The 24,809-nt window shown below is 38.3% G+C and overlaps 1 protein-coding gene across 45 annotated transcripts in view; it reads right to left on the reverse strand.

Annotated features, from left to right (window-relative positions):
• LOC106135349 (cell adhesion molecule Dscam2) overlaps positions 1-24,809 on the reverse strand; it is a 66,720-nt gene that overhangs the window by 17,791 nt on the left and 24,120 nt on the right. For 3 of the 45 annotated variants that reach the window (XM_060947974.1, XM_060947993.1, XM_060947989.1), the window contains exons 6-26: positions 24,432-24,581; positions 21,911-22,031; positions 17,618-17,766; positions 17,350-17,533; positions 17,168-17,271; positions 16,662-16,918; positions 15,951-16,108; positions 15,452-15,606; positions 11,889-12,176; positions 4,506-4,625; positions 4,229-4,402; positions 4,051-4,139; positions 3,541-3,748; positions 3,149-3,305; positions 2,566-2,817; positions 2,074-2,184; positions 1,621-1,862; positions 1,305-1,460; positions 884-1,032; positions 555-687; positions 163-272 (exon numbers count right to left, since the gene is read on the reverse strand). In XM_060947974.1, coding sequence (XP_060803957.1) covers positions 163-272; positions 555-687; positions 884-1,032; positions 1,305-1,460; positions 1,621-1,862; positions 2,074-2,184; positions 2,566-2,817; positions 3,149-3,305; positions 3,541-3,748; positions 4,051-4,139; positions 4,229-4,402; positions 4,506-4,625; positions 11,889-12,176; positions 15,452-15,606; positions 15,951-16,108; positions 16,662-16,918; positions 17,168-17,271; positions 17,350-17,533; positions 17,618-17,766; positions 21,911-22,031; positions 24,432-24,581 — 3,467 coding nt within the window. Of the gene's footprint in view, positions 1-162; positions 273-554; positions 688-883; positions 1,033-1,304; positions 1,461-1,620; positions 1,863-2,073; positions 2,185-2,565; positions 2,818-3,148; positions 3,306-3,540; positions 3,749-4,050; positions 4,140-4,228; positions 4,403-4,505; positions 4,626-6,384; positions 6,679-6,777; positions 7,066-9,827; positions 10,113-11,207; positions 11,496-11,888; positions 12,177-12,384; positions 12,673-12,745; positions 13,040-13,204; positions 13,499-15,451; positions 15,607-15,950; positions 16,109-16,661; positions 16,919-17,167; positions 17,272-17,349; positions 17,534-17,617; positions 17,767-18,637; positions 18,771-18,977; positions 19,111-19,771; positions 19,896-20,233; positions 20,358-20,387; positions 20,512-20,742; positions 20,867-20,906; positions 21,031-21,064; positions 21,189-21,223; positions 21,348-21,540; positions 21,662-21,704; positions 21,829-21,910; positions 22,032-22,080; positions 22,205-22,332; positions 22,457-23,122; positions 23,247-24,431; positions 24,582-24,809 lie in introns of all 45 variants that reach the window. The other 42 variants (XM_060947983.1, XM_060948006.1, XM_060947998.1 and 39 more) reach the window with 31 other exon arrangements.

Genomic DNA, 24,809 nt, shown 5'->3' on the forward strand with positions numbered 1-24,809 from the left:
ATATAGGTAAACATATAACTAACTCGGTAACACGGTCAGTGGTAACAATTATTAAATTAGTGATATTCATCTAAGCCGTCGCCGTCGTTTTTGTAGAGCGCCTCTGACAGGTTTTTATAAAGAGCAATTATATACATACATGTAATTTGTTTGTAAACGAACCTTCCAAAGAATGTTAGGCGGGGGCACGCCAACAGCAAGGCAAGGCAACTTGACATCTTCCTTGTACGTAGCAACAAACGACTCGTCGAACGAAGCGATCTTAGCGGGAACTGAAACAAAAGTTTTATTATTAGAACGTCAAACACAAGAACTTTTCCAAAATTTAAACTAAACAAATTCCAACAAGTAATAATAAATTAGTAAGAAGTATTACATCCACCCGGTGAAAGATAACATACATACATACATGATAATGAATCTGTTTGTCACAAAGGTAGGCTAAGATTACATCTAATAGGTATACTATATATGCACATGCTATTCCTTCACACTTCTTTTGCTTCATATACATTAATCAATATCTTCATGCAAGGTAATCAAAACGTCCTTACCCTTATCACTGGAGCTACAAGATGCAGTGGCTGAGGGTTGTCCTTCTCCGATGATGGTTGAAGCGGTTACCCAGAAATCGTAACGGCCGGGCTTTAGATCGGTGGCAGAGTAGCTGGTCTGAGTTGCGGGTACCTAACGAATACAAAAATAGCTATTGATATAGTCTAACGATCTAGTTAACGTAAAATCACAGCGTTTCATTTTAAGATGACGGCTCCTCCTACCGCACGATTATGCGATTTAAGATTTCTTGCTGTTGTTAGCTAATGGCGTAAAATTTCGCCATGTTAATATTATTGTGATACGAATAGATTCGTTCTTTGCAAACCTTGTTGGGATGTGGTTCTGCGTTTTGTGCCTGGGTGTAGACGTTGTAGTGGGTAACAACTCCATTGGGTTGCGCTGGAGGACGCCATGATACGAGAATCGAATCAACTCCCATCACGAGAGCTTTCACGGCACGCGGAGCTTCGGGTACTGCAATAAATCTTTAATTAGAAAAAGGATCTTACTCTAACTAATTATTACTATTTTTCTGCTTTCAGCAGCAGATAGTACTTAAGCGGAAAGACATACAATTCATTTTAACGACATTCATATAACGGCAACGTAGCTTTAGTGTTAAATCCATAGATAATGTATGTACCAATTTTTTTTAACGTTCTGGCCACACGTTCCTGCTCCGGCCCTGTATGTGGGGATAGACCTTAATGCAAACGTTACAAGAAATCTATGTATCAGGCACTTACCATCCTGTTCAGTCTGACAATGAATAGGCGAAGCGCGGACTCCATCGCCACCGTTGGTGGTAGCAAGTACTTCCATCGAGTAGTTGGTGAACTTCTTCAAGCCGTGAAGAATGGTTTCGCTGCTTGCTGTAATCTTTGTGTCCTTCGTCTTCTCATCTATAAACATTTAATTAGTTTGATTTCAAAAAGAATCTACATAAAACAGAAAACTTGAACCTTAATGCAAACTGACGTATTTTTTATATACTGGATGACAGCCTTACAAATTTTAGAACAAATCAGTTTTCACTTAAAAACAAATATTTTTATCACTCACCATACCAGGTGTCGCTGGGTCCATAGATAACCTTGTAAGCTTTGATCAGTCCATTAGCAGCGGCGAGAGGTGGAGAAACCCAGGAGACGCGGATAGTCTGCGCAGTGAGGGTCGTGCAGAGGACATCCTGTGGGGGCGCGGACGGTGCTCCTTCGGCGGTGTAGGCTCGCACTTCAGGAGACACGGGGCCAGACCCCATCTTGTTGAAAGCTTGGACCACCATGGCGTATTGTGTGTATGTTCTTTAAAAAAAATTCAATTTCAATAAGCAAAAAGGTATTTATTAGATAGAATACATAAGTATTAGTGAAAATGTAAGCTTGCTGCTAAAAGTGAATAGGTATTGACATATCAACAATTTAAGCAACTTTTCACTTAGATTTTTTACACAAGATGGCTCTTATAAAAAAAGTAAGAAACATCGGGTTATCAAAAATATTATTAGGTACTTACTTCAAGTTCAAAATATCCAGATGGTGTTCCTTGCCAGATTCCTTTGAAATATCGACGGTTTCAAATACGAAAGATTTGTTGCTTGACGCTAGTTTGTAGCCAACATAGTATCTGAAATATCAGGAACTGTTTATTTTTACGGAATTTGAAGCGGCTAAAACATTTTCATTCATTCATTTATATAATCACGTCTATATCAACAGAGCTAGTCTTGAAAGACTCATCGGTCACATTCAGTTATTAAGTTTAATTATAGAATACAGATGCAAATAGTGACAGGTTGCTAGCCTATCGCCCAAAAGAAGAATCCCAAGTTTATTCGCCTTTCCCTTGGTCACCTTTTACGACGCTTATTGGAACAACTAAAACATTTATTGGATAAATAAGATGATTTGCATTGAGTTAGCTAACGGTTGTTTGTAACAGATTTTGTTTCAAAAGATGTAAGTACGTTCAGCCACACTTATAATTAAGTTTTGACAGATTGCTCACCCTTGAAGCTCTCCATTCCAGTCCTGTGGTGGGGGTGGTTTCCACGTAACTCGCAGGGTGTGCTTATCTATAGCGTCTACCTTCACATCTTGAGGTGGGCCTGTAGGGGCTTCTTCAGCAGTAATGATAGTGACAGTTTCAGAAGGCTCAGAAGTTCCAAGATCATTTTCAGCGACGATTCTAATGTGGTAAGCGGTGGCTGGTCGTAGGCTGAATACGCCGGCTTCGGTAGCGTCACCAGGTACAAGAACTCTGGTAACAAATTATATTTCAATATTAATTCGTTGTTTCTGAGAGCGACGGTGGTCGAACAGTTAAGATGTTTGGCTAAATTGCGCAAGTAAAGCGTTTGGTTCAGGTTCAAAACCTAACTCAGCCATGTACCAATTTTTCTTTTCTGAGTTCCGATGCTCTTGCTGTGTGGGAAAACATCGTGAGGAAACCGGCACATTCGGGCAACTGAATATGCTGAATGTGTAACCTTGGTCCAAGATGAGTTAGGTTTCCCTGCAAGGGTTGCGGCGGTGTGTGTTGTGTGTCGCTTCGTGTTCACCTGTGCAGTAATGCTACCTGATGATCGTACCTGTCAATATCTTTTTCCCAATTGCCCTTGGCACGTTTGTATTCAATGAGGAACTTCTTGATAGGCGAGTTGCCATCGTAAGGGGCGGCCCACGACAGTTGCACAGTTCGTCCAGATTTATCCAAGACTTTCAGGCCGTAGGGTGCTTCAGGGACCTCTGCACAAAAATAAACAAAATATTTAATACCGGGACTCAAAATATGATAATATGCTTAGATGCAAAGATCTCAGAACAAACATTGTAAAACTGAAAATAACGGAAACCGAATTTAAATAGTCCATAGCTTCTTCATGAGCTTCTTAAAAGATCTTGATATATTTTTTAAATCAGGAAAAGTACAAACTGATAGTCCATTTCCATAACATAGCAGAAGTAAAGTATAAAAAATTACCTTGAATGATCATATTGATACTAGTATCATCAGAGCCGAAGGCGTTAGTCGCGACACACGTAAACAGAGCGCTGTCCGACCGTTCGGTCCGTCGGATGCTAAGATCCGACACGACGCCCCCGGGTAAGATCTCCTCGCGGATGGTGTAGCGCGGGTCGGCCTTGGGTTCTAGCCGTTTGTTGTTCATGTTCCAGATGATGCCGATTGGCTGTACAACAGATTATATAATAACTTGTGTTTTATATATATAAAGAAAAGCAATACACGGTAGGATGTCCGCTCAGTTTCTGATGTAAAAAAAAATCGAGTGAAACTAATTTTTAATCATCCATTCATTTCATGATTAAAATATAATAAAAACAACGTTTGGTTTAAAAATAGTAAAAACAACGTTTGGCCTCAAATAATTTGCATAATCGCTAGAGCTTAATTGATTTTACGTGAGAAGAAAAAAGATTTCCATAGATGCATAAAACCCACAGTAGATATATTGATTGCTTGTTGTCATACCTTTTCTCCTTTGGCTTGACATTGCAGTACAGCTGGTTCACTTCGTCGAGCAGTCTGATTTCTCATTTTAATTTCGAATTGAGGTGGAGCTGAATATTTTAAAAAAATCTGTCAGTTCTAAAGTTCCAGTTGAAAATGTTTGTAAGCATAGAAATTAGGTATAAGTATGTTTACGTACCTTGAACACTAATTAGGATGACAGCAGATAAACCAGATCCGATCCCGTTAACAGCTTCGCAAAGATAATATCCTTCATTCGTCTTCTGAATATTAGCTATACTTAATGTGCCATCCTCAACTTTTACATTTGGGTTATTTGGTTTAAGGTCTTTGTAATCGCCAGGTGTATCCCCTTAATAAAAAAAGATACATCAATTATGTATTCGAATACAAATATAAACATATTTATTTTATCAAAATCAATATAAAAATAACTCATTGATTTTTGATAATACCTTCAGCTCTCTTCCATGTGACTTGAGGCTTGGGGAAACCATCGGCTTTGCATTCAACCTTAGCATCTGAACCTTGGGCAAAAGCCTTATCAGTTGGTTCAAGAATCCAGCGAGGGGGAACTGAAATCGTTCAATTTATTATTGTAGGTAATCGAATGTTTTATGAATTGCTTGGACATGTATTACGAATGAGTTAAAATTTAATATTCTATTCAAGCAAGCTATTTACAAGTTACTGTATTGAAATGTTGCATCTGATTGACAAAAAATTAGGATGATTTCTCAGTTAAAGTTACTTTTTAAATTTAAGAAATTAATCAAAACAATAATTATATCAGTTTGAAGTTTATCATCTTTAACATCTGCTTGCCCTTGTTATTAAAATTCAATTATTTACTTATTGATATCTTATATATCTTCATTATTTTAGTAAAAAGTAAAAGTTAAACTTAAATTTTTCCGGTAAACAGCAAGTCCAGTTAATAAAGAACAATTTTTTTTAGGTTTACGATATCAATAAGTAATGCATATTTAAAGCTATTAAGTATCTACATGCCAGTTTCGATTAGGGTGATAATAAATAGTAGAGTAGAATAGTAGATTGGATTCTGTTTATTTGCAATAACAATGACACATTTTCCCGTAAAAACAGCTAAATTGAAATGAGTTTTAACTTTAATAGAAAAATAATAATTTGGCAAAACTGACAATAGATTCATCATCAATTTTAAAGCTCCTTTAGCGTTCAGATGCTATTAAACTTGCGGATATGTGAATATACTTATATTTATTATTACGGGTAAGTAGTAATGTGCAAAGCTTTCGCTATAGAAGCTTTTTAATGATATTTTTATGTATTACAAAAGGAACTACTTCAATAACGAAAATGAAAAATGGATACGAAATAAACATTAAAAGGCATAGTAACAGGCGCACAAAAAGCATTTAAAATAATCTGTCTGGTTCGACATGCAATATAATGAACCAAAACAAATTATTTTGTGTTAGTATAAGCTCTAAAAGCACACTAAACAAATACTACAAACGCAAATTAAAATACAAACATAAAGAATAGACAGGATCTTAGGGAAAGGACGGAGAGGAGTGTATTCAAATGCAGGAGTGGAGTGAGAAAAGGTTCGTCGATGAGCCGCAGCCTTTTCCTAGAGACAAATTTTACGAATCAAGGCGATCTCTACGAGTATGTATGTCTTTCCAGATTAAGTTCAAGAACACTTTTGAAATCATAAGATTGATAAATCGATATTAAGGATCGAGGAAGACTATTGGGACGCAAATTTAAAATCTCGATACGATGTAATAAGAACTTTCTGACGAAATATTATATAGATTTAAGCATATTATTGCAAAGCTAACCGTGCTAGGAATAAGGGATACACATATGTATATGTGTGATATACCATGGACTTCTAGCGTGGCGCTATAATTTGAAAAACCAGCCTTATTGCGCGCCCGGCATGCGTATGAACCGCTATGAGCCCATCCAGCGGGGTCTATAAGGAGCAACGATGCTCGCTGGGCTATTTTAGTAGCCGCTACACCGGTCTTCTCTTTTAAAGGCTCCCCTTCAAAGTACCACTGTATATCCAGTGGTAGGTCGCCTTCTGATACTAAGCAAGTAACTTGTGTCGCCTGCCCTGCGTACAATGGAGTCTCGAACGAAAATGGAACTATGCGAGGTAATACTGGAAACAACCATAGAAGTTCAGGTTAGATCGATCGCTAGCAGGCAATGTTAGCGGTGAATAGAAAGGAGTAGTGTCGGTGAATTGATTGACCCTTCCACGGTGCTGTTTGTGATGTTAGTTCCCGCCATTAAGACGCATTGCTTTGTCTGTATGTAAGAAAATAAACATGCCGTTGACGACGAGAGTTGCAGCGTACTCAGCGCGGCCGGCCGCGTTCTGCACGATACAGGTGTAGTTTCCCTGATGGTTTGCGCTCACAGAGTTGATTGTCAAAGCAGAGGCGCGTGGCCCGAGCGGTAACGTGGTGATATCTCGATGGAGGCTCGAATCAATTGTTTCACTGCTGAAAGTCCAGGAAATGTCGAGGGGAAGGTCTCCTTTCGTAGCGACGCAGTTGACTACCACGGCGTCACCCGGATTTGATGGTGCTTCTCCGAAACTGAACGGTACAATTACCGGTGGAACTGGGACAATAAAAACTTTATAAAGAAGCGAGTAACGTTAAAAATGAGAGTTGAAGGGAAAATCAAAGCTTATTGGTGAATAGTGTCATTATTTCGCACCCTTTACTATCAGTTCAGTTGTGTGTGATGTGACTCCTGCAGCATTTCTTGCTGTACAGTTGTAAATGCCTGCATGTGATCCGTCTATGGACTCGATTGTTATGGTGCTACTCCGTCTATCCATGTTACTGACGCGAATTCCCTTGATCGAGTTGGCAGATCGATTATTAACTGTCCACTCAATACGCACTGGCTGATCGCCATGTGTTATAATACACTGAAGAGCAAAATAATCGCCGAGAAAAGCCGGTTCTGGGCCGGCGATAAAAGGTGAAATCTTGGGAGGAACTGAAACAAATAGTATCTAATGACCAAATAATACAACTCTATCGTCTATCACGATTTATCCGACTAACCGTAAACAATAAGATCAGCAGAGAAGGTGGTGCGGCCGGCGCGGTTTTCTCCTATACACGTGTATGATCCAGCATGTTTTGCGTCCACTGATTCTATTATTAGCAAACTACTACGTTTCGAATTGTTTATAACGTAGTTGTTATTCCTTTGAGATATCGTTTGTCCATTAAACGCCCAACTGATTGTCAAAGGAAGGTCACCATAATTAACAGTGCATGCCGCTTGTAAATATTCACCGACGTTTGCAGGTTTGTCAAATGTGAACGGTAGAATGTTGGGAGGAACTGTAAAGTCATTTTATAACATTGGTTGATTTAAAATGGAATTGAAGTTAAGTAATAAATATATAAATTACCAAAACTGTTTGATGACGTATATTTATAATGGTAACTTATCACATTTTCATCGACTCGAAACGATTTTGTTTTCATTATGGTAGTAATTTGTTATTAAGTGCTTTGTTTTGAATCTAACTCAACGACGAGGCCATTTGATTCCTGTTTTCCGCCTCGTCTTCAAGAACTTATAGATATTCAGGCTTGCCCAAATTTGATCGACATCCCTGAACAAAAAGGATTTGGACCATAGGAGGAACTACACACAAAGCATCTGAATGATAAGTGTCTGTCTGTATACCAATAACGTTGAGAACAGTGGTGTGGCTTGTTGAACCCGCCTTATTTGAAGCTGTGCAAGTATAGTTTCCGCTATTATGACCCATGGCGTTGGGAATATCAAGCACAGAGACGCGACTACTCAAAGATGTAGTCTGTAGTCCCATCCTACTTGTCAGCGGCTTCCCGTTGAAGCTCCATGTAATATTGAGAGGTATATCTCCTTTCGATACATGGCAGTCTAGGTGAACAGATTCTCCAGCAAACACGGCTTCGTCCAAATCAAATGGTTTGATGTGGGGCACGACTAAGTAAAGAAAATATGCAATAATATTAGTAGCACTGTATGCATATACATATATGTAGAACAAGCATGCTATTCTCTATTATCTAAAATACCCTTAACATGAAGAGTAGTGGAATATCTGTCTTCCCCAGCTCTATTTCTTGCTATACATGTATAATTCCCACTATGACCTCCTGTTACTGAAGCAATCGACAAGAAAGATGTTTGTTCTGCCATCTTCATTGTTCTGATTCCATTTTGTCCAGATACATCTTTGCCTTCAAAAGTCCAGGTCAAGGACATGGGCTTATCTCCTTTACTAATGTGGCAAGTCATCTGCACGGATTCTCCATAATAGATGGACTCCTCAATCTCGAACGGTAATATGTGAGGAGGAACTGATTAAAACGAAATCACTTTAAGTACTAAGTACCTACATTATAAAACGTGCGTTTTGAATTAAATAGTTACTAAGATATCCATCTAAAAAGAATAAACAATGAATATGGGAGACGATCTATTAGGTACCATGAATGTTGACTAGGGCCGAGTGATGTACGCGGCCGGCGCGGTTGCTAGCAGTGCAAGTGTAATTGCCGCTGTGGTGACCCATAGCGGTCGGAATGCTCAATACCGAAGCCTTGTCTCCTAGCTTGGTCGTCGTGATACCCATATTATTGTGATAAGGAATCTCGGTTCCTTGAAAACTCCACGATATTTGAAGTGGCCGGTCGCCTTTTGACACGTGACAAGTGAGATGTACTGATTCTCCAGCAAAAATGGATTCTTCGACCTCGAATGGAATAATGTGTGGTACAACTTGAAATATAATAATTGGTATTAGAACAAAAAAATAAATCTAAATCCAAGACCATAAAATAAATTAATTCAAATAATTAATACGTAGTTGCAATAATTTATTCTCTTTAATGTTAGTACCGATTATTTTGAGAATTGTAGTGTATGAGGATGTCCCTGCTCGGTTTTTGGCAATGCACGTGAAGTTACCGCTGTGGGCATCAGTCACCGCCGGTATCACCAGCACCGACGATCGATCACCTACTCTTGAGAATGTCCCTAACTTCGGAGATAGTGCTTTCCTATTAAATTCCCAATGAATTTCTATGGGAGTATCTCCTTTCGAGATGTGACACATCATTTGGACCGATTCTCCGTAAAATAAGGCTTGATCGACGTCAAATGGCAATATGTTTGGTGTAACTGCGTGAAAAAAATGTGTGAAAGGTTTAGATAACAAATAATAACATAATGAACTTAATGTAAAAGATGAATACCAAAAATTCATGCTTGTTCTCTCCAAGTAAGGGTGGCATAAACTGTTTTCTAGCACCGACGACGTGCGTGAACTCTTTGGCGGCAAAAGGAATGTATACATTACAGAACTGACCATGGACATTAAGGACAGTGGAATGATTAGCTGAGCCGGCCCTGTTGGTAGCGACGCAGGTATAGTTTCCACTGTGACCGGCCGTCGCCGCGGCAATAGATAGAAATGATGTGCGTGATGTCATTTTAGTAGTCATGATATCGAGGTGCGACGAGCTGTTTTCGAAACCATGGAAATGCCACTTGATGTCAAGAGGCAGGTCACCCTTCGACACATGGCAGTTGAGTTGCACCGTTTCACCAGCAAATACTGACTCGTCTGCCTCAAAAGGTACGATGTGAGGCAAAACTGTTAATCCAGAAGACTGATATTATTACATTATATATGCAAGCGTGCAGCGTGCGATTGAGGCGATAGTAGCGAGCTGAGCTTATTGCAAGTGTACCATGGACGTTAATAGACGCAGAATGAACGGCCACGCCAGCGTGATTGGCGGCATGGCACCAATATTCGCCACTATTGCCTGCTGTGGCACTAGATATGGTCAGTAGTGATGCCCGTTCGCCAATCTTCATCGTGGTGATGCCTTGATGAGAAGATAATTCTTCCCCATGAAAACTCCAAGTGATTGTAAGTGGTAGGTCACCTTTTGATACATGACAATTCAACTGTACAGAGTCCCCGGCAAAAACAGGCTCTTCAGCCACAAACGGAACGATGTGCGGAGGAACTGATAAGGGAAAATAAATAAATGATTCAAAAATTAAAATTAACGAAAATTCCTAAAAAGAGTGAGGATGTAAATATAAAATGTGTACCCTGAACATTTAACATGGCCGTGTGATTAACGCTTGCTACGACATTAGAAGCAGTGCAAGTGTAGTTTCCGGAATGTTTCTCTGTAGCAGCTGGGATAGCCAATATCGAACTTCTGTCGCCTACTTTTGTTATTGATACTGCATTATGTAGTTTTAATGGTTGGCCTCGGAAAGACCATTCGAGTTTCAATGGCGTATCGCCTTTAGGAATATGACACATGACTTGTGTACTTTCCCCATAGAAAACTGCTTCATCGAAGTCAAAAGGGGTCATGATGGGCGCCACTGAAAGACGACTAATTTATTTGGCAAAGAAGACATCAATGCTTAACACATTGAGGAATAAAATTGTCTCAATTATGCAATTATAGATAGTGGTTGTATTGACTGAAGTGTAATTTCTGAATTTATTCTCTTTCCATCTTAATATGATAAGCTGCATAAGCGTTGTGTAAAATAGGATTGATTACAAGAATTAACTTGGTTACACATATGTAAAGCCATAAAATTATACGTATAAAAGCGTGACGTCACCCTTGACATTGAGCTTGGCATGGTAGCTAGTGGAGGCGACAGCATTGGCGACTGTGCACGTGTAATTGCCAGCATGTTTAGCCGTCACGGCAGGAATTATGAGCGCGGATCCCCTGTCCCCAACGTTCATGATGTTCAATCCCGATAATAAACTCACATCTCCACCACTGAAACTCCATTTGAAATCAAGTGGTTTATCTCCCTTTGGGACATGACACATAACTTGAACGCCTTCTCCGAAAAATACTGATTCATCAAATTCAAATGGACTAATAGTTGGAGCCACTGAAAATAATATGCAAGCTTTTCCAATACAAAATCTCCACCTTTCCGTCATGAAATATGAATGTTTATACCTACCTAGATTGTTATGACCCGCCAAAGGTACATAGAAGGAGAGGAATATGTGGATTTTAATAAGAAAAAGATACTAAAATGCTTTTATAAAGTTGGAGAGGAGTGAGATGCAATACCATTGACAAATAGTGGCGCTGTGTGGTTTACAGAACCAGCTTCATTTTTTACAACACACGAATAGTTTCCTTGGTTCTGATGCGTTACAGACTCAATGCTGAGTTGACTCGTACGTTTTGTCTTCGTAAGATTTATTCCATTTTCCCCAGAGCGTACTATATTTCCATTGAAGTACCAATCAATAGTCAAAGGCAGATCTCCTTTACTAACCGCGCAAGTAACCAGCACCATATCTTGAGCATTGAATGTCTCCTCGCCGAATTCAAAAGGCATTATCTGTGGAGGGACTACCGGAAAACAAACAGTCAAAAATTTATATTACGTGATCGAATAGAATAAGGGTTAATTTCTGTAATCAAAATATTTTTTGTGTTTTTTTTATAAAGGTTACGTTTTCGGGCATAACTGGCTAGTTTATTAGATCCAATCAGGAATATAAAAGGAACATACACAAGCATTTGTTCAATTTGGGATTGATAAAACAAAACAACTGCAATACTGAAAGTGTAAAGAGCATAATTGACAATATATGTATTTAAGAAAAAAAAGGTGCCAGAACCGGATTATAGTCATAAAAGGAAAGAGTAGTTTTGAATCTACATAAATGATAAGAAACAAAATCGACAATACATAAAGATGCAAACAAAAGCAAAGTTATCGTAAAATATTTTGTAAGCTACCATTGACGTTGAGAATTGCGCTATGACTACTGCGGCCCGCGTCATTCTCAGCAATACAAGTATAATTTCCAATGTGCTCATGTTTCACATTCTCTATACTCAAAATTGATATTCTTTTCCCGGCTCTATTTATTACGATGCCGTTGATTGAGTTCAAAATCTGATCATTCAGTTGCCAGTGGATTTTCAAGGGTAGATCTCCTTTGCCAACAGTGCACGTCAGAGAAACTGTATCGCCAGCATTCAAAATCTCATCGCCGAAATCAAATTGGGTCACCTGTGGCGCAACTTTAAAACGATTTTTTGATTAGTGAGTGTTCAACTCGTCGTAGGTACGAGGATGCTTCATTTATAAAGTAATTAGGTCCGAACGACGTACCTATAATGTATAATCGCGAGCACGTATTTGAATAAGGATTTCAGGAGGGGATTTAATATAATAGCTAACTAATGTAACATAAATAAATGACATCGTTGAAGCATATGTTCAAATTACCATTAACGGACAACTCAGAGGAATAATTTGCATGTCCAGCTGAGTTAGTAGCCGAGCATGTGTATGTCCCTGTATGTATTGAGGAAACCGCATCTATAGCTAGACTGCTCGATTTATGACCAATCTTTGTTATGGATATTCCTTGCATTCGACCTATTAGTTTGTCATTCAAGTACCAAGTAATATTTATTGGAACATCACCCTTGGTCACCATACATTGAACGCCAACAGTGTCACCGGCATTGGCTGGCTCTTCTCCGAATGTAAATGGATGGATTTGAGGTAGAACTGTCAAAGGACACTACGCATGTAATAAAGTACTAAAAGGCAATCTACAAGAGAAAAAGTATGAGAATAGAACCATTGACTTCCAAAACTGCACTGTGATTAACTTGTCCAGCTAAATTTTCGACGTGACACGCGTATACACCTCTGTGTGTTCCATTTACTGAATCAATGTTTAGTATGGACATTTTGCGGCTCATGCTACCAATAGCAATTCCCATTGCATTCACTTTGGATATTTTCTTTCCATTGAGGCTCCAAGAGAAATTGGCTGGTAAGTCGCCCTTGTTCATGACGCATTGGACCGACGCAGTGTCCCCAGCATTCGCGGGTTCGTCACCAAACTCAAACGGGGAGATTTGAGGTGGAACTGTTAAGTCATACATTAAAGTATAAGACAAAGGAACATGGTGTGAGGTACATATTTCTTGGTTGATGGATTTGAAATGATATTTCGAGAAACTATTAAAAGCGAAAAAATTGCCTACTTAAAGAAAGTTTTAGACGATAAAGGGAAAGTTTTTAATCATTGTACCGTTAACTTCAAGAACAGCACTGTGGTTAGTGGAACCAGCCGGGTTCGTGGCCACACAGTAATAAACTCCTCTGTGCATTCCATTTGCTGAATCGATGTTTAGTATTGAGGTTTTTTTGTTAATCGAAACGATTTGTATTCCCATGTTGTTGTTTCTTGTTAGAACCTGTCCGTTGAAAACCCACGTGATATTGAGAGGTTGGTCACCCTTGCTGACAGCGCAAGTTATGGACGCCATGTCTCCGGCGTTAGCTGGCTCGTCGCCGAATTCGAAGGGCGATATTTGCGGCGGCACTAAATAAGATCTTTTTACTTTAACTAGGGACAGTGCAGGGGTGTGCGTAGCAACCGATGTAGCTTTGGCGGGTATAAACGTCTTCTAATGTTTTAAATTAGCTAGATCGGACTGTTTATAGTAAAGTGGTAATTTAAAATTATTTGCTGTAATTAAAAAAATGGAAAAACCTGGAAAAAATATTCATTAATACACATAATAAAGGTAACGTCATAGCAATATTAATAAGGAAATATTTTTCTAAACGTGTAAGGCTTATACAGGTATGAATTAAAAGTTTAAATAATGACATTGCTATGAAGTTACTGTCTGAAGAGTCACTGACATTCTTTATTTTATCGATTATATTTATTTTAATTGGTAATGAAAATATAAATAAAAAAGACAATATCAGTGCCAAACCGTTTACGTTATAGAGAAAAAATGTAACATTTCTCGTGGGATTGAAACTGAGCTCAAATTTGCCTAAATACAGACTTAAGACCACTATTCCCTTTCCTTCTTAAATATTAGTAAACGGTTTACTCTTCAATACGAGAAATACAAACTAAAGTATTTTCAAATTGTTTACCTACTAGTCCATCAAAATATATATACATACATACATATTGTCACGTGAATATGGGATATACATTGCGAGGTAATCAGAGCCACCAATCTTGACAAGACTGAAAGGCCACGTTCAGCTGTATGCTCGTATGTATTGCTAAGTGATGGAATAGAGATTCAAATAGTGGCAAATTGTAGCCCATCCCATCAAGAAGAACTAGCCTTTCCCTTAGTCGCCTTTTACGACATCCTTGGGTAAGGTATGCAATGATATGTATTGGTAACCACACGGTCATCAAATAGGCTATTTTTTTAAGTAGGTAAATTATTTACTAACTAAGACGTTATATTTTGATAGACAGTCCTGAAAACACATTATAATGTTAGTTTAGTTTCTTCCTCTATTTTAAAGCGTTTTATGAATAAATTTATTGTTTCACTTCGCACAGTCTAAAGCCAAAAACAGCAAGCCATAGATTAAAGCTTGAATAGTGTGTAATGTAAAATAGTGTAATACCTAATTTTATTTTTCCTAGTCTGAAGGTACTGATTAAATAATATTAATCTCAGTTAATACGCGAAGTAATATTTTTTCTTGTTTCACACAGGATAATTTTCCGTGCCTTCATCAATATAAACATTTTTCTAGGTTCCGTACTAAACATGACACCCTTATAGTTTCGCCCTAGCTGCTCGCGGTTTTACTCAAAGACTATTGATTGATATGTGTATATAATAATAATAGTCGAAAAAAGGCTTAGAAAAAAAAATCTTTGAGGGTTCTACTAACCTATCATATGCGGTATCGCTGAATAGATTAACAACATACTTATTTCAATTTAGGGATCCGTTTCCGAAATATATGGTTTTAAAGTTTTTTTTTTTGTTAGAGGTAATAGGAATGTAAGAGCTATCTGCCCAACGGTTAAAGATGGCCCGTGAATAAAAATTACAACAGTCGTATATATAACGCTGTTTAAAAGAAAACTATCAGAGCTGAGTAGCAAGTAAAAACTAATAAGTTGTATGCGAACAACTTATTAATTGTACCTACTCGTACCCCTACTTAACCTGGTACTAAATGTAAATTTCATACAAATTTTATTGAAAATTAGTTGACAGTTGGTAAGTAGGTACTTTTAGTGAGTGTGAACTCAAAGTTGGCACTCGCAACTACGGAACTCTACAATGTGCGTAGCCCAATATACGCTTGACCTGTATTTTACTGTTTATATGATTCCTACCGCAAAAAAAAATTATCCCCCTTTTATCACTGTTGATCGATCGTTCCAAAATACTGATTTCTCAACCACATTTATTATTCTAAATAAATTACCCGAGAGTAAAAAGTAAACTAACATTATATGTTCCTGTTCATTTAAATTTAATATGTTTTCCCTTACCCATGACTTGAAGTTCAAGGTTTCCCTTCACGGTGTAACTCTGGGAGTTCTTCGCGACGCATGTGTAGGTGGCCTGGTCGCTGATGCGTTCCACGTTCTCGATCACCAGGGTGCCGTTGGGGAACACCTTTTGTTTGCGGTTGATGGGCAGAACTCTGCCGAATATTATTAAATTTAAATGAACATACATATTAAATTTAAATGAACAGGTACATAATAATTTTAAATAAATAAAATAATACTTGTTACAAAAGTTATTTATTAGGTTATACGAAATAGGCAGACAAATTTAAAAATCAAGTCATATAGTTTTTCAGCAATCATAGGGGTTATTAAAATTTATTTAATCGGACAAACAATTTGAATCGAAATTTAATGTTCTTCAATAGTTATTTGAGAATCTAGCTAGATCAGCACTCCATTAGCATTAGAAGGGATTCAAAATCTCTATCTTTGGATCAAATCCATGTCAATTTTAAACGAATGACGAAATGATTACCTTCCATCTCTCTCCCAAACAATGGAGTCAATAGGGTAGCCGGCGACGGGGCAGTGGGCAACCAGGGTGTCTCCGGCGACGACGGGGCGCTTCTTCATAGGTCGGATGTAAGGCAGGCCGTACACGTTGACACGGGCCGAGTGAGATGCGCTGCCTACCTGAAATTTTAAAAAATATTATATAGGTTTTTCCCACGTTGAATACATACATACATATAGTCACGCTATATACCTCACGGGGCAGACAGAGTCAACAACCTTGAAAGACTGATTGGCCACGTTCGGCTGTTGGGCTTAATGATATAATTGATTTTCAAATAGTGACAGGTTGCTAGCACATCGCCTAAGAAGAATCCCAAGTTTAAAAACTTATCACTTAGTCGCCTTTTACGACATCCATGGGAAGGAAATGGAGTGGTCCTATTCTTTTTTTTTCTATTTGTGCCGACAACCGCACTGCTTGGACACTGATGATAAATCGATGTGACGAAAATGAATGAATAAATATATACATTTAGCACAATATTGCAGTTATAAAGAAGACAAATAAAGAAAAATTAAAATATAATTTTCATAAAAAAAACAAGAGAAAAATTTATTTTTGATGCGAAAATCAGAACAAGGCTTTTCAATCTATTCGACAGTGTTCGCTCTGTTTACTCCATAAGGGATTATGGAGAGAAGATATGATATTGAATATTTAGAAATTTACCTTGCTCATAGCGATACAGGAATATAATCCACCATCATTGGTCTGAACTGAAGAGATGTTAAGGTGCGATTCGACATTGCCATCAGCAGTAACGAATTGTCCTATTTGTAACCTCTCTCCGCTGGACATCTTCTCTCCGTCGAGCAGCCAAGTGATATCGGGGGTGGGATTGCCGGACGCCACGCATTTTAGCCGGAGGGACGGGCCGGATCGCAGTGTCTGCTCGCCAAAGCTATGCCTTATTTGCGGAGGTTCAACTGGAATTAACAGGTAAACAACACAAGTTAGTTATTTCTCAACAAAATTTGACATACAAATTTTTATAAATAAGTAAAAGAAAGTCCATTGTGGCATAATTGTTGAATATTTACACGGTGACAGTTAGTGTTAGCTAGGCAAAAGTTAATGTACATATTTCATTTCCAACAAGAAAATATATTTTATTTGTTTGCTTAGATGTTCATATACCACAAAATTCATTACTTATAAATTATTAGAGTACTTACATCGTCCACCAAGTTTAAGCTCAGCGCTTGCTCCGGCACTTTCCTGGTCATTGCGAATGAAGCATTGGTACATTCCCTTATCTTCTTTTTTGACAGACTCTATCCTGAAAATATATATATCGAGATATTATTTATTTGTATAGTCTAAGGAAAAAAAACAAGAAACTTAAGTTTAAGCTTACCTCAGTAGGGGGTCATGATGTTTCATATCCTTGCCATCTTTCAACCATGTAATTGTTTTGACAGGATTTCCTTCGTACTTGCAAGTAAATACAGCAGGGCGTCCAAAGTCTACCGTTTGGGTGGCTGGTTCTACAGTGGCTTTCAGGGGAGCCGTGACTGTCAAAACTGTCTCTACTGACTCTCCTGACAAGGGAAAAAAATATTAATTAAGAAAAAACTCAAAACACACATAACGAAAACCGTTACAAGTTAACGCCTCTTACTTACCTCCGACAGAATTATTAACTACGCACAAGTATTTTCCGGAGTCCTCAACTTTTGCTTCTTTAATAATAAGTGTACCTGAGACTTGTTTAACTCTGTCGTTAAGGGTAACTGGCTGTTTGCGAGGCGTTCCATCAATGAATTTATACCATCTGTAACAATAGAAACGTAGTTTAATCCACAAGGTATGGTATTAACTTCTATTTTGGATAAAATATTTTGGATAAACTTAGTGTTGTTATAGCGCAAGTGAAATATTTGTCCTTTAAGCCACCCACCTGAAAAGAGGAACTGGGTAACCTTGACTTAAACAAAGCATCGTCCCAGTATGACCAGAATTCAACTGGGCTTCTTGTAATCGAGCACTAGCTAACTTTGGTGGTAAACTGTTCGTGGGTTCTTAAAGAGGTAATTATTAAATGGAATCATTATAACCTAATAAACAAATCTATTATAACGACAAAATATTAGTTTTTGTGAAGTTTCCAAAAGCACGACAATAAAAACAGAATCGATAGGCTTCCTGTCTGTATCCACACATCACGCCAATTAACAAAATTATAACTTGCCCGAAACATATATAGCCTTGACTCAGAAAATGCACAAAGTAAAGATTAAAAGCTGCCGAATAAAAGCAAGAGCACCCTGACACTTACCGGCAGGTGTGATCTGCTCAATCATTACTTTGTCTGAGGACGTTTATAGGGCACGCGGCCGGCCGCGGTTCATCACGCCTTCATGTCATGATTGGACTGCTGCAATAACAACGCACATCAGTACATTGGGTGATATGGTAAAGGTTCTACGTGATGGATGAACGCGTGAGACGCCGGGGTCGGCCGCTAAGTGAAGGCCTACCTCATCATGGGGGCGGGGAAAGCCTGTACCTCGCAAAGTAAAGCCAGACTTTCGTCCTTTCGACCTACTCGACGGTTGAGTCCGTCACCCATTCCTTTCGGTCCCGTCCTACCAGAAGGCTCTGGAATACAAACCAACTATTACCTTGTACTCGTAGTCACTCACCTAAACAATGGTACTGGAAATGCCGTCACTTGGCAGGTCAAATAAGCCACACTATTTTGTGGTACGTTGAAGACTTTCCAACCTTCAAAGTCTTTAGCTGAATCTTTTCTAGGTGGAATCTTATTAGTTGGTTCTGTAATAGCATAGACGACTCTTGACTCGACCGAAAATTATATTACTCGTAATTTTGTATTATTTTTAACAATAGGTTTAGTATATTTATGTAGCTCGGTACGCCAACTATACAATATTAGGTAACCTTATTCTATATAACTTACCCATCATTAAATTGGTCGATTATATAAGGATGGCCAATTAAGCAAAATTGTGAGTAACTTACCTGAATACAGGTGGAGGAAAAGCAGCAACGTCACATGTGAGATAAACAGACTTGAATGCAGAAACTAAAAAGATTTCACCGCCTTCGAATTTTCTACTTTTATCGCTTCGAGGGGCAATTTTATTCGTGGGTTCTGTAATTTAGGATAGATAATTGATTACGCACCTTGTTAATGGTACAGGATATCCTTGTGCTGGGCATACTAAAGCTAATGGAGAAACCTGTGGGTAGTGTACAGCGGCTTTTGGTGTCGATGTAATACTGGGTGCAGCGCTCGCAATCGGCTCTACGAAACATCATACATCTAGGTACCAAGTATGCGAAAAACATCAACTTGCATAAAGTCAAGATTTTCTTCAGCTATTGATTCATAATTATTAACAGTCGATTATTTAATCTTATTAAATAATAGAATGCTTAGAAGTAACTTGCCTGAATATAGGGACCGGAAATGCCTGCGCTTGGCACAATAATCCAAAATTTTGACCAATATTTCGTAAAAAAGATTGGCTCCGTACATCCGTTACGAACGTCGGTGCTTTGAAGCCAACTGGTTCTGTGATTTGAGTATGATGAGGTTAAACATCAAAGTTATGAATGCATTACTCGACACTTGCCTGAACATTGGGGCTGGAAAACTTTGAGCCTGGCATAGTAGAGCAAAACTTTGTCCTATACGTTTTCTGAATATGCTACCCATAGATTCGGATGAAAAAGTGGGGGATTTAGCACCGACAGGTTCTATAACATCCAAACAATAATATTTATTTTATTTCAAATAATCATAAACTTGCCTGAAAATCGGTACAGGAAAAGCTTGTGCTTGACATAGTAAGGCAAAACTTTGATTCTCATGTCTTTTTATTGACGATAAATCCGATTCAGATGAAAAAGACGGTGACTTTAATCCAACCGGTTCTGAAGAAAACAACCTATACATTATTAAGACATTAGGTACATCTTTTTAATATCCTACAATGCGTATGATTGATTTTTGTCTAACGCAAACTAAACCAATGCGAGTTGTTTTTTATACCTACGTGTCTTTAGTAAATATAGATGAAAAATAAAATTTGGATATTTTGAAGACTTGCCTGAATATAGGAACAGGGAAAGCTTGAGCTTGACACATCATCGCAAAACTTTGCCCTTCATACCTCGTTACTGCAGATAATGTAAAATCAGTTGAAAATGTTGGTGGCTTCGAACCCACAGGCTCTGTATAACAGAAAAAGACAAATAGTGAGATGACTTACCTAAAAATAGGCGTAGGAAAGGCTTGCGCTGGACAGAGGAGGGCAAAGCTTTGTCTTATTTCTCTTACAAATATGCTGCCTTTGGAGTCAGTAGAAAAGGAAGGTGCTTTTGCCCCAACGGGTTCTAAAATAAAAGATGAGGACTTCAACGAACCTGAAAAAAGGTTGAGGGTACCCTTGCGCCTGGCAAAGCATGGAGCCACCAGAATTAGCTTCAATATTATAAGTGTAACTTGACGCCGAAGTAGGGAATGCAGGCGCTCTCGCTGTTACCGGTTCTACGCCAACAAATAAAAGTTTAAAGATAAATATAAACTCACTTGAATATAGGAGGAGGAAACGCTTGGGCCTGGCACAAAAGAACTATTTCTTGATCAGCCAATTTATTCAGAGACGTGCTTTTAAATTCCAATGAAAATGATGGCGCCTTTGACCCGATAGGTTCTGTGATGTTATAATTTAGCAATTAAATATACCTACTTTAAGTTTTTTAGGTCTTATTGCCTTACCTGAATAATGGGACGGGAAAGGCTTGTGCTTGACATAAAAGAGCAAAATCCTGACCAGTTCTACGAATTATTCCAGAAAATTGTATGTCATTTGAGAATGTGGGAGATTTCGAGCCAACTGGTTCTAAAATAAAGATAATATACTTAGGTATAATTTTATTCACCTGAATATAGGTACGGGAAAACCTTGAGCTGGACAAAGTATATTTAGACTTTGGTCAATTTTTCTCATATACCAAGAAAATTTACTATCTGTTGAAAAGCTAGGTGGCTTTGTTCCAATAGGTTCTAAAAGAAACAAGATAATTAATGGTTTTAGTACCTGTAAAAAGGAATGGGGTATCCCTGTGCTGGACATAGTAATGCTAAGCCGTGTCCTACTGGTCTTATAAACCATGCTAATCTATCATCAGTAGAAAATGTTGGTGGCTTCAAACCGATGGGCTCTGAAACGTATGAGGAGTAATCAGTGATTTCTCACCTAAATAGCGGAACAGGAAAGGCTTGAGCTGGACATATGAGAGCAAAGTCACGATCAGCATGTATTTCAAACCACTGGAGCTTTGAACCACTTGAAAATGAAGGACTTTTGGAGCCTACGGGTTCTAAAATAAAAAATAAATTAAATACCTGAATATCAGGGCGGGATATGCTTGCGCTGGACATAATAACGCAAAACCTTGCTCGATGTCTTTAACATACCATGCCATTTTAAAATCCGTTGAAAAAGTAGGAGCTTTCAGACCAACGGGCTCTAGAACAAATGTGACTTGTCTTAACTCGGACTCTAAAACTCACCTAAACATTGGGACTGGATATGCCTGCGCCAAGCAAAGCAATGTGACGCTGGAGTCCATCATGAATTCTACGAATTCTATTGTTTTTGTTGGAACTTTAGGTGGGGCACTATTAATTGGCTCTAAAAGAAAATAATGGAATGTCAACTTTCTGGTATTTATTACCTGAACAAAGGGACTGGAAAAGCCTGTGCGGGACACAATAGAGTTACGCTAGCATTTACATTTGCGCTGAAACCTCTTACATTATCCATTGTGGGAAATTTCGGACTGACTCTGCCTACAGGTTCTGGGAATTAAGAAATCAGACTTTTACCGAGCTGGTTTTGCATAAAAATGGGAAGTAAGTATAACCAACTTAATAAATTTACCTGAATAATGGAACAGGGTATGCTTGAGCTGGGCAAAGTAATGTTATAGTGTCATTGCACGAAACTTCTGTTATATCGATCATTTTTGTAGCTACCTTTGGTGCAGCACTACCCACCGGCTCTACAGATAAAAATATTGCTGTCAGTGATAAGACATTTCATTGAGATACCTGAAAGCTGGGGCAGGGAAAGCCTGCGCAGGGCACAACATGGTAACGTTGTCACCGCCTTCGGCATCAAACGCGCGACTTTTGTCTCCGGATGTGAACTTAGGTGAAACACGACCGACCGGCTCTATGAAGAAAATCTATAGTCAATCTTGGTCCGCTATGACCTTTCTTCCAAAACAGTTTGGAAAGAGCAAAACGTTACGTAGTCACGTATGCTACATTTATTTACTAATTTACTATATTGAAATTTACCTGAACAGTGGAACTGGGAATGCCTGTGCCGGACATAATATCGTGAGGCTGCCATTAAGCATTGCACTGAAACTTCTCGAGCTATCCAGCGAAGGGAATTTTGGCGATACACGGCCCACTGGCTCTATAGACAAGAAAATAGTTCAAAGTACCTGAACAATGGAGCAGGAAACGCTTGTGCAGGACACAGTACAGAAACGTATGAATTCGAGGAGAAAGTAAAGCTGCGTGCTGTTTCCATCGTCGGAAATTTAGGAGATACTTTGCCCATTGGTTCTGTTTATACAAAAATTATTAAGTTGTTTAATTACCTAAATAATGGAGCAGGAAATGCCTGCGCAGGACAAAGTAATGGCACAGCATCCCTTTTATTTGCAATAAAAGTCCTACTTATGTCTCCAGTAGGAAATTTCGGCGATACTCTTCCCATTGGTTCTATAGAAAATGTGGAAGTCATAACATTATTACGTTATAGATATCTTACCTAAACATTGGGGCAGGGAACGCTTGTGCGGGGCACAGAACCGAAATGGATTGATTTGTTTCAAAAAAAAACATTCTGCTTCTTTCTAGACTTGGGAACTTCGGTGATACTTTTCCCATAGGTTCTGAAATTTTACCGCATTTTCGGAATATAAAAAATTAAAATACCTAAAAAGTGGGACTGGGAAAGCTTGCGTAGGACATTGTAACGCGAATGAATCGTTGTTTAACTCCAATTATGATTCCTATAACAATAGATGCGACCGGCGGGCTCTAAAGAAAATAACAAAATAATTTCAGATGTTACCTGAACAACGGGATTGGAAAAGCTTGCGCAGGGCACTGCAAGGCATACGATTCGTTTTTGTAGACTTCAAACATTGTTCCGGTCAATACCGTCGCAAACTTAGGTGGTACGCGGCCGACCGGTTCTAGAATGTTTACAATAAACAGGCTATTGTTAATTATAACAACATTACCTGATCATGGGGACAGGGAATGCCTGCGCAGGACATTGCAAAGCGAATGACGAATCCAGCGAAGTAACAAACATCATGCCCACTTGGCTTGACGATAGTTTGGGTGTCACTTGCCCTATTGGCTCTGGGGATTAGCAATTTCAGTTAATGTAAGTAAGAGCCCTTACCTAGACAGAGGAGCGGGAAACGCCTGAGCCGGGCATAATAATGCGAGGTCGGTGTCCACGGTAAACTGGAAGCCGCTGGTCGTCTGCGCGCTAGCGAACTTGGGAGGGACCCGCCCCACAGGCTCTGCGCATGTTGGGAGAAGGTGGATATTCCAGGGGGAACATACGTGTCTTTAAAGCTACATTCTGATAGGCCCCTACTTTGTCGGTCGTGTTAATAATTACTACTTTAACGCGAGTCAAGGCTTTGCAGGGTACCCTATCCCAACATTCAGGCAAGTTATAATTGAATTCATTTAATCATACACATTGAAGCTATAAATTTAATATTTGTAAATCTCACAATGACATACGGCTGCACAAATATGAGTAAGCGCTAGTAGAAATTTAACAGCAATATTAATCAATACAGATGATATGTTGATAAATGTGGCCAGTTCACACTCGAAATTAAAGAATATACATATTAAGTCTATTACTTAAAGTTTACGATTACAGTATCATACAATATGAATATTTTTAGTGTAGATCTTCATTTGATGAAGCCCCAGTGGCTTCACCAAAATGGAGAGGAATCTAAATGATTCAATTAAGATACACGTAAATTAGTCATTTTAACTAAATGTCTTAATTAATAACATTTACTTTTAAAAGCAATCTGTATTACATTGTAAGATTTCAGCAAGAAAAAAATCTATGAATTTTAAGACTTGAGTGAAAATTATTTGTTTAGACATATGCAGCTTGAATTTTTGTATTGTACAACTAAATTTATGAAATACGCATCTATATAAAAACTATTTCATCATTTTCACCCAAGTCATTAGTGGTACTAATTCATTTAAGCTTAAATTCCAATTCGTTCGATTATTTTCTGTAAAATTTTATTTTTAACAAAAAGTTTATTAGATAAACAGGCTTTACATAAATTGGTACCACCAAGAAACATTAATACTACAAAATTACTCACCGGTGATAACCAATCGTCCTTTGGTTGCTGAAAGTCTAGTTTCTCCGGTAAGTCTATGCTTAGTCCGACATTGGTAAGATTTGTATCCATCTTCAGGTCCCACATCTCTAATATGCAATTCACCAGAAGGCAGTACTAAATATTTTCCCTCTGAAAGTACGAAAATATCATTGTAAAAATTGCAAACAATCTTCATGGATATTAATAGCAATTTCATGTTTAATACATTTCTCAATGCAACATAGGGTTGCAATTTACTTATAAATATCATGGCATGCATTAAACTAAGGAAGGAGGAAATGGGGAAAGGTAGGCCGTGAGGCCCATGGATCCATGGGTACCCAAAAAAAGGAACATCAACCTAAACTAAACCTAATC

This window comes from Amyelois transitella, chromosome 14 (genome assembly GCF_032362555.1).
Source record: "Amyelois transitella isolate CPQ chromosome 14, ilAmyTran1.1, whole genome shotgun sequence".
In the NCBI taxonomy this organism is placed as follows: Eukaryota; Metazoa; Arthropoda; class Insecta; order Lepidoptera; family Pyralidae; genus Amyelois; species Amyelois transitella.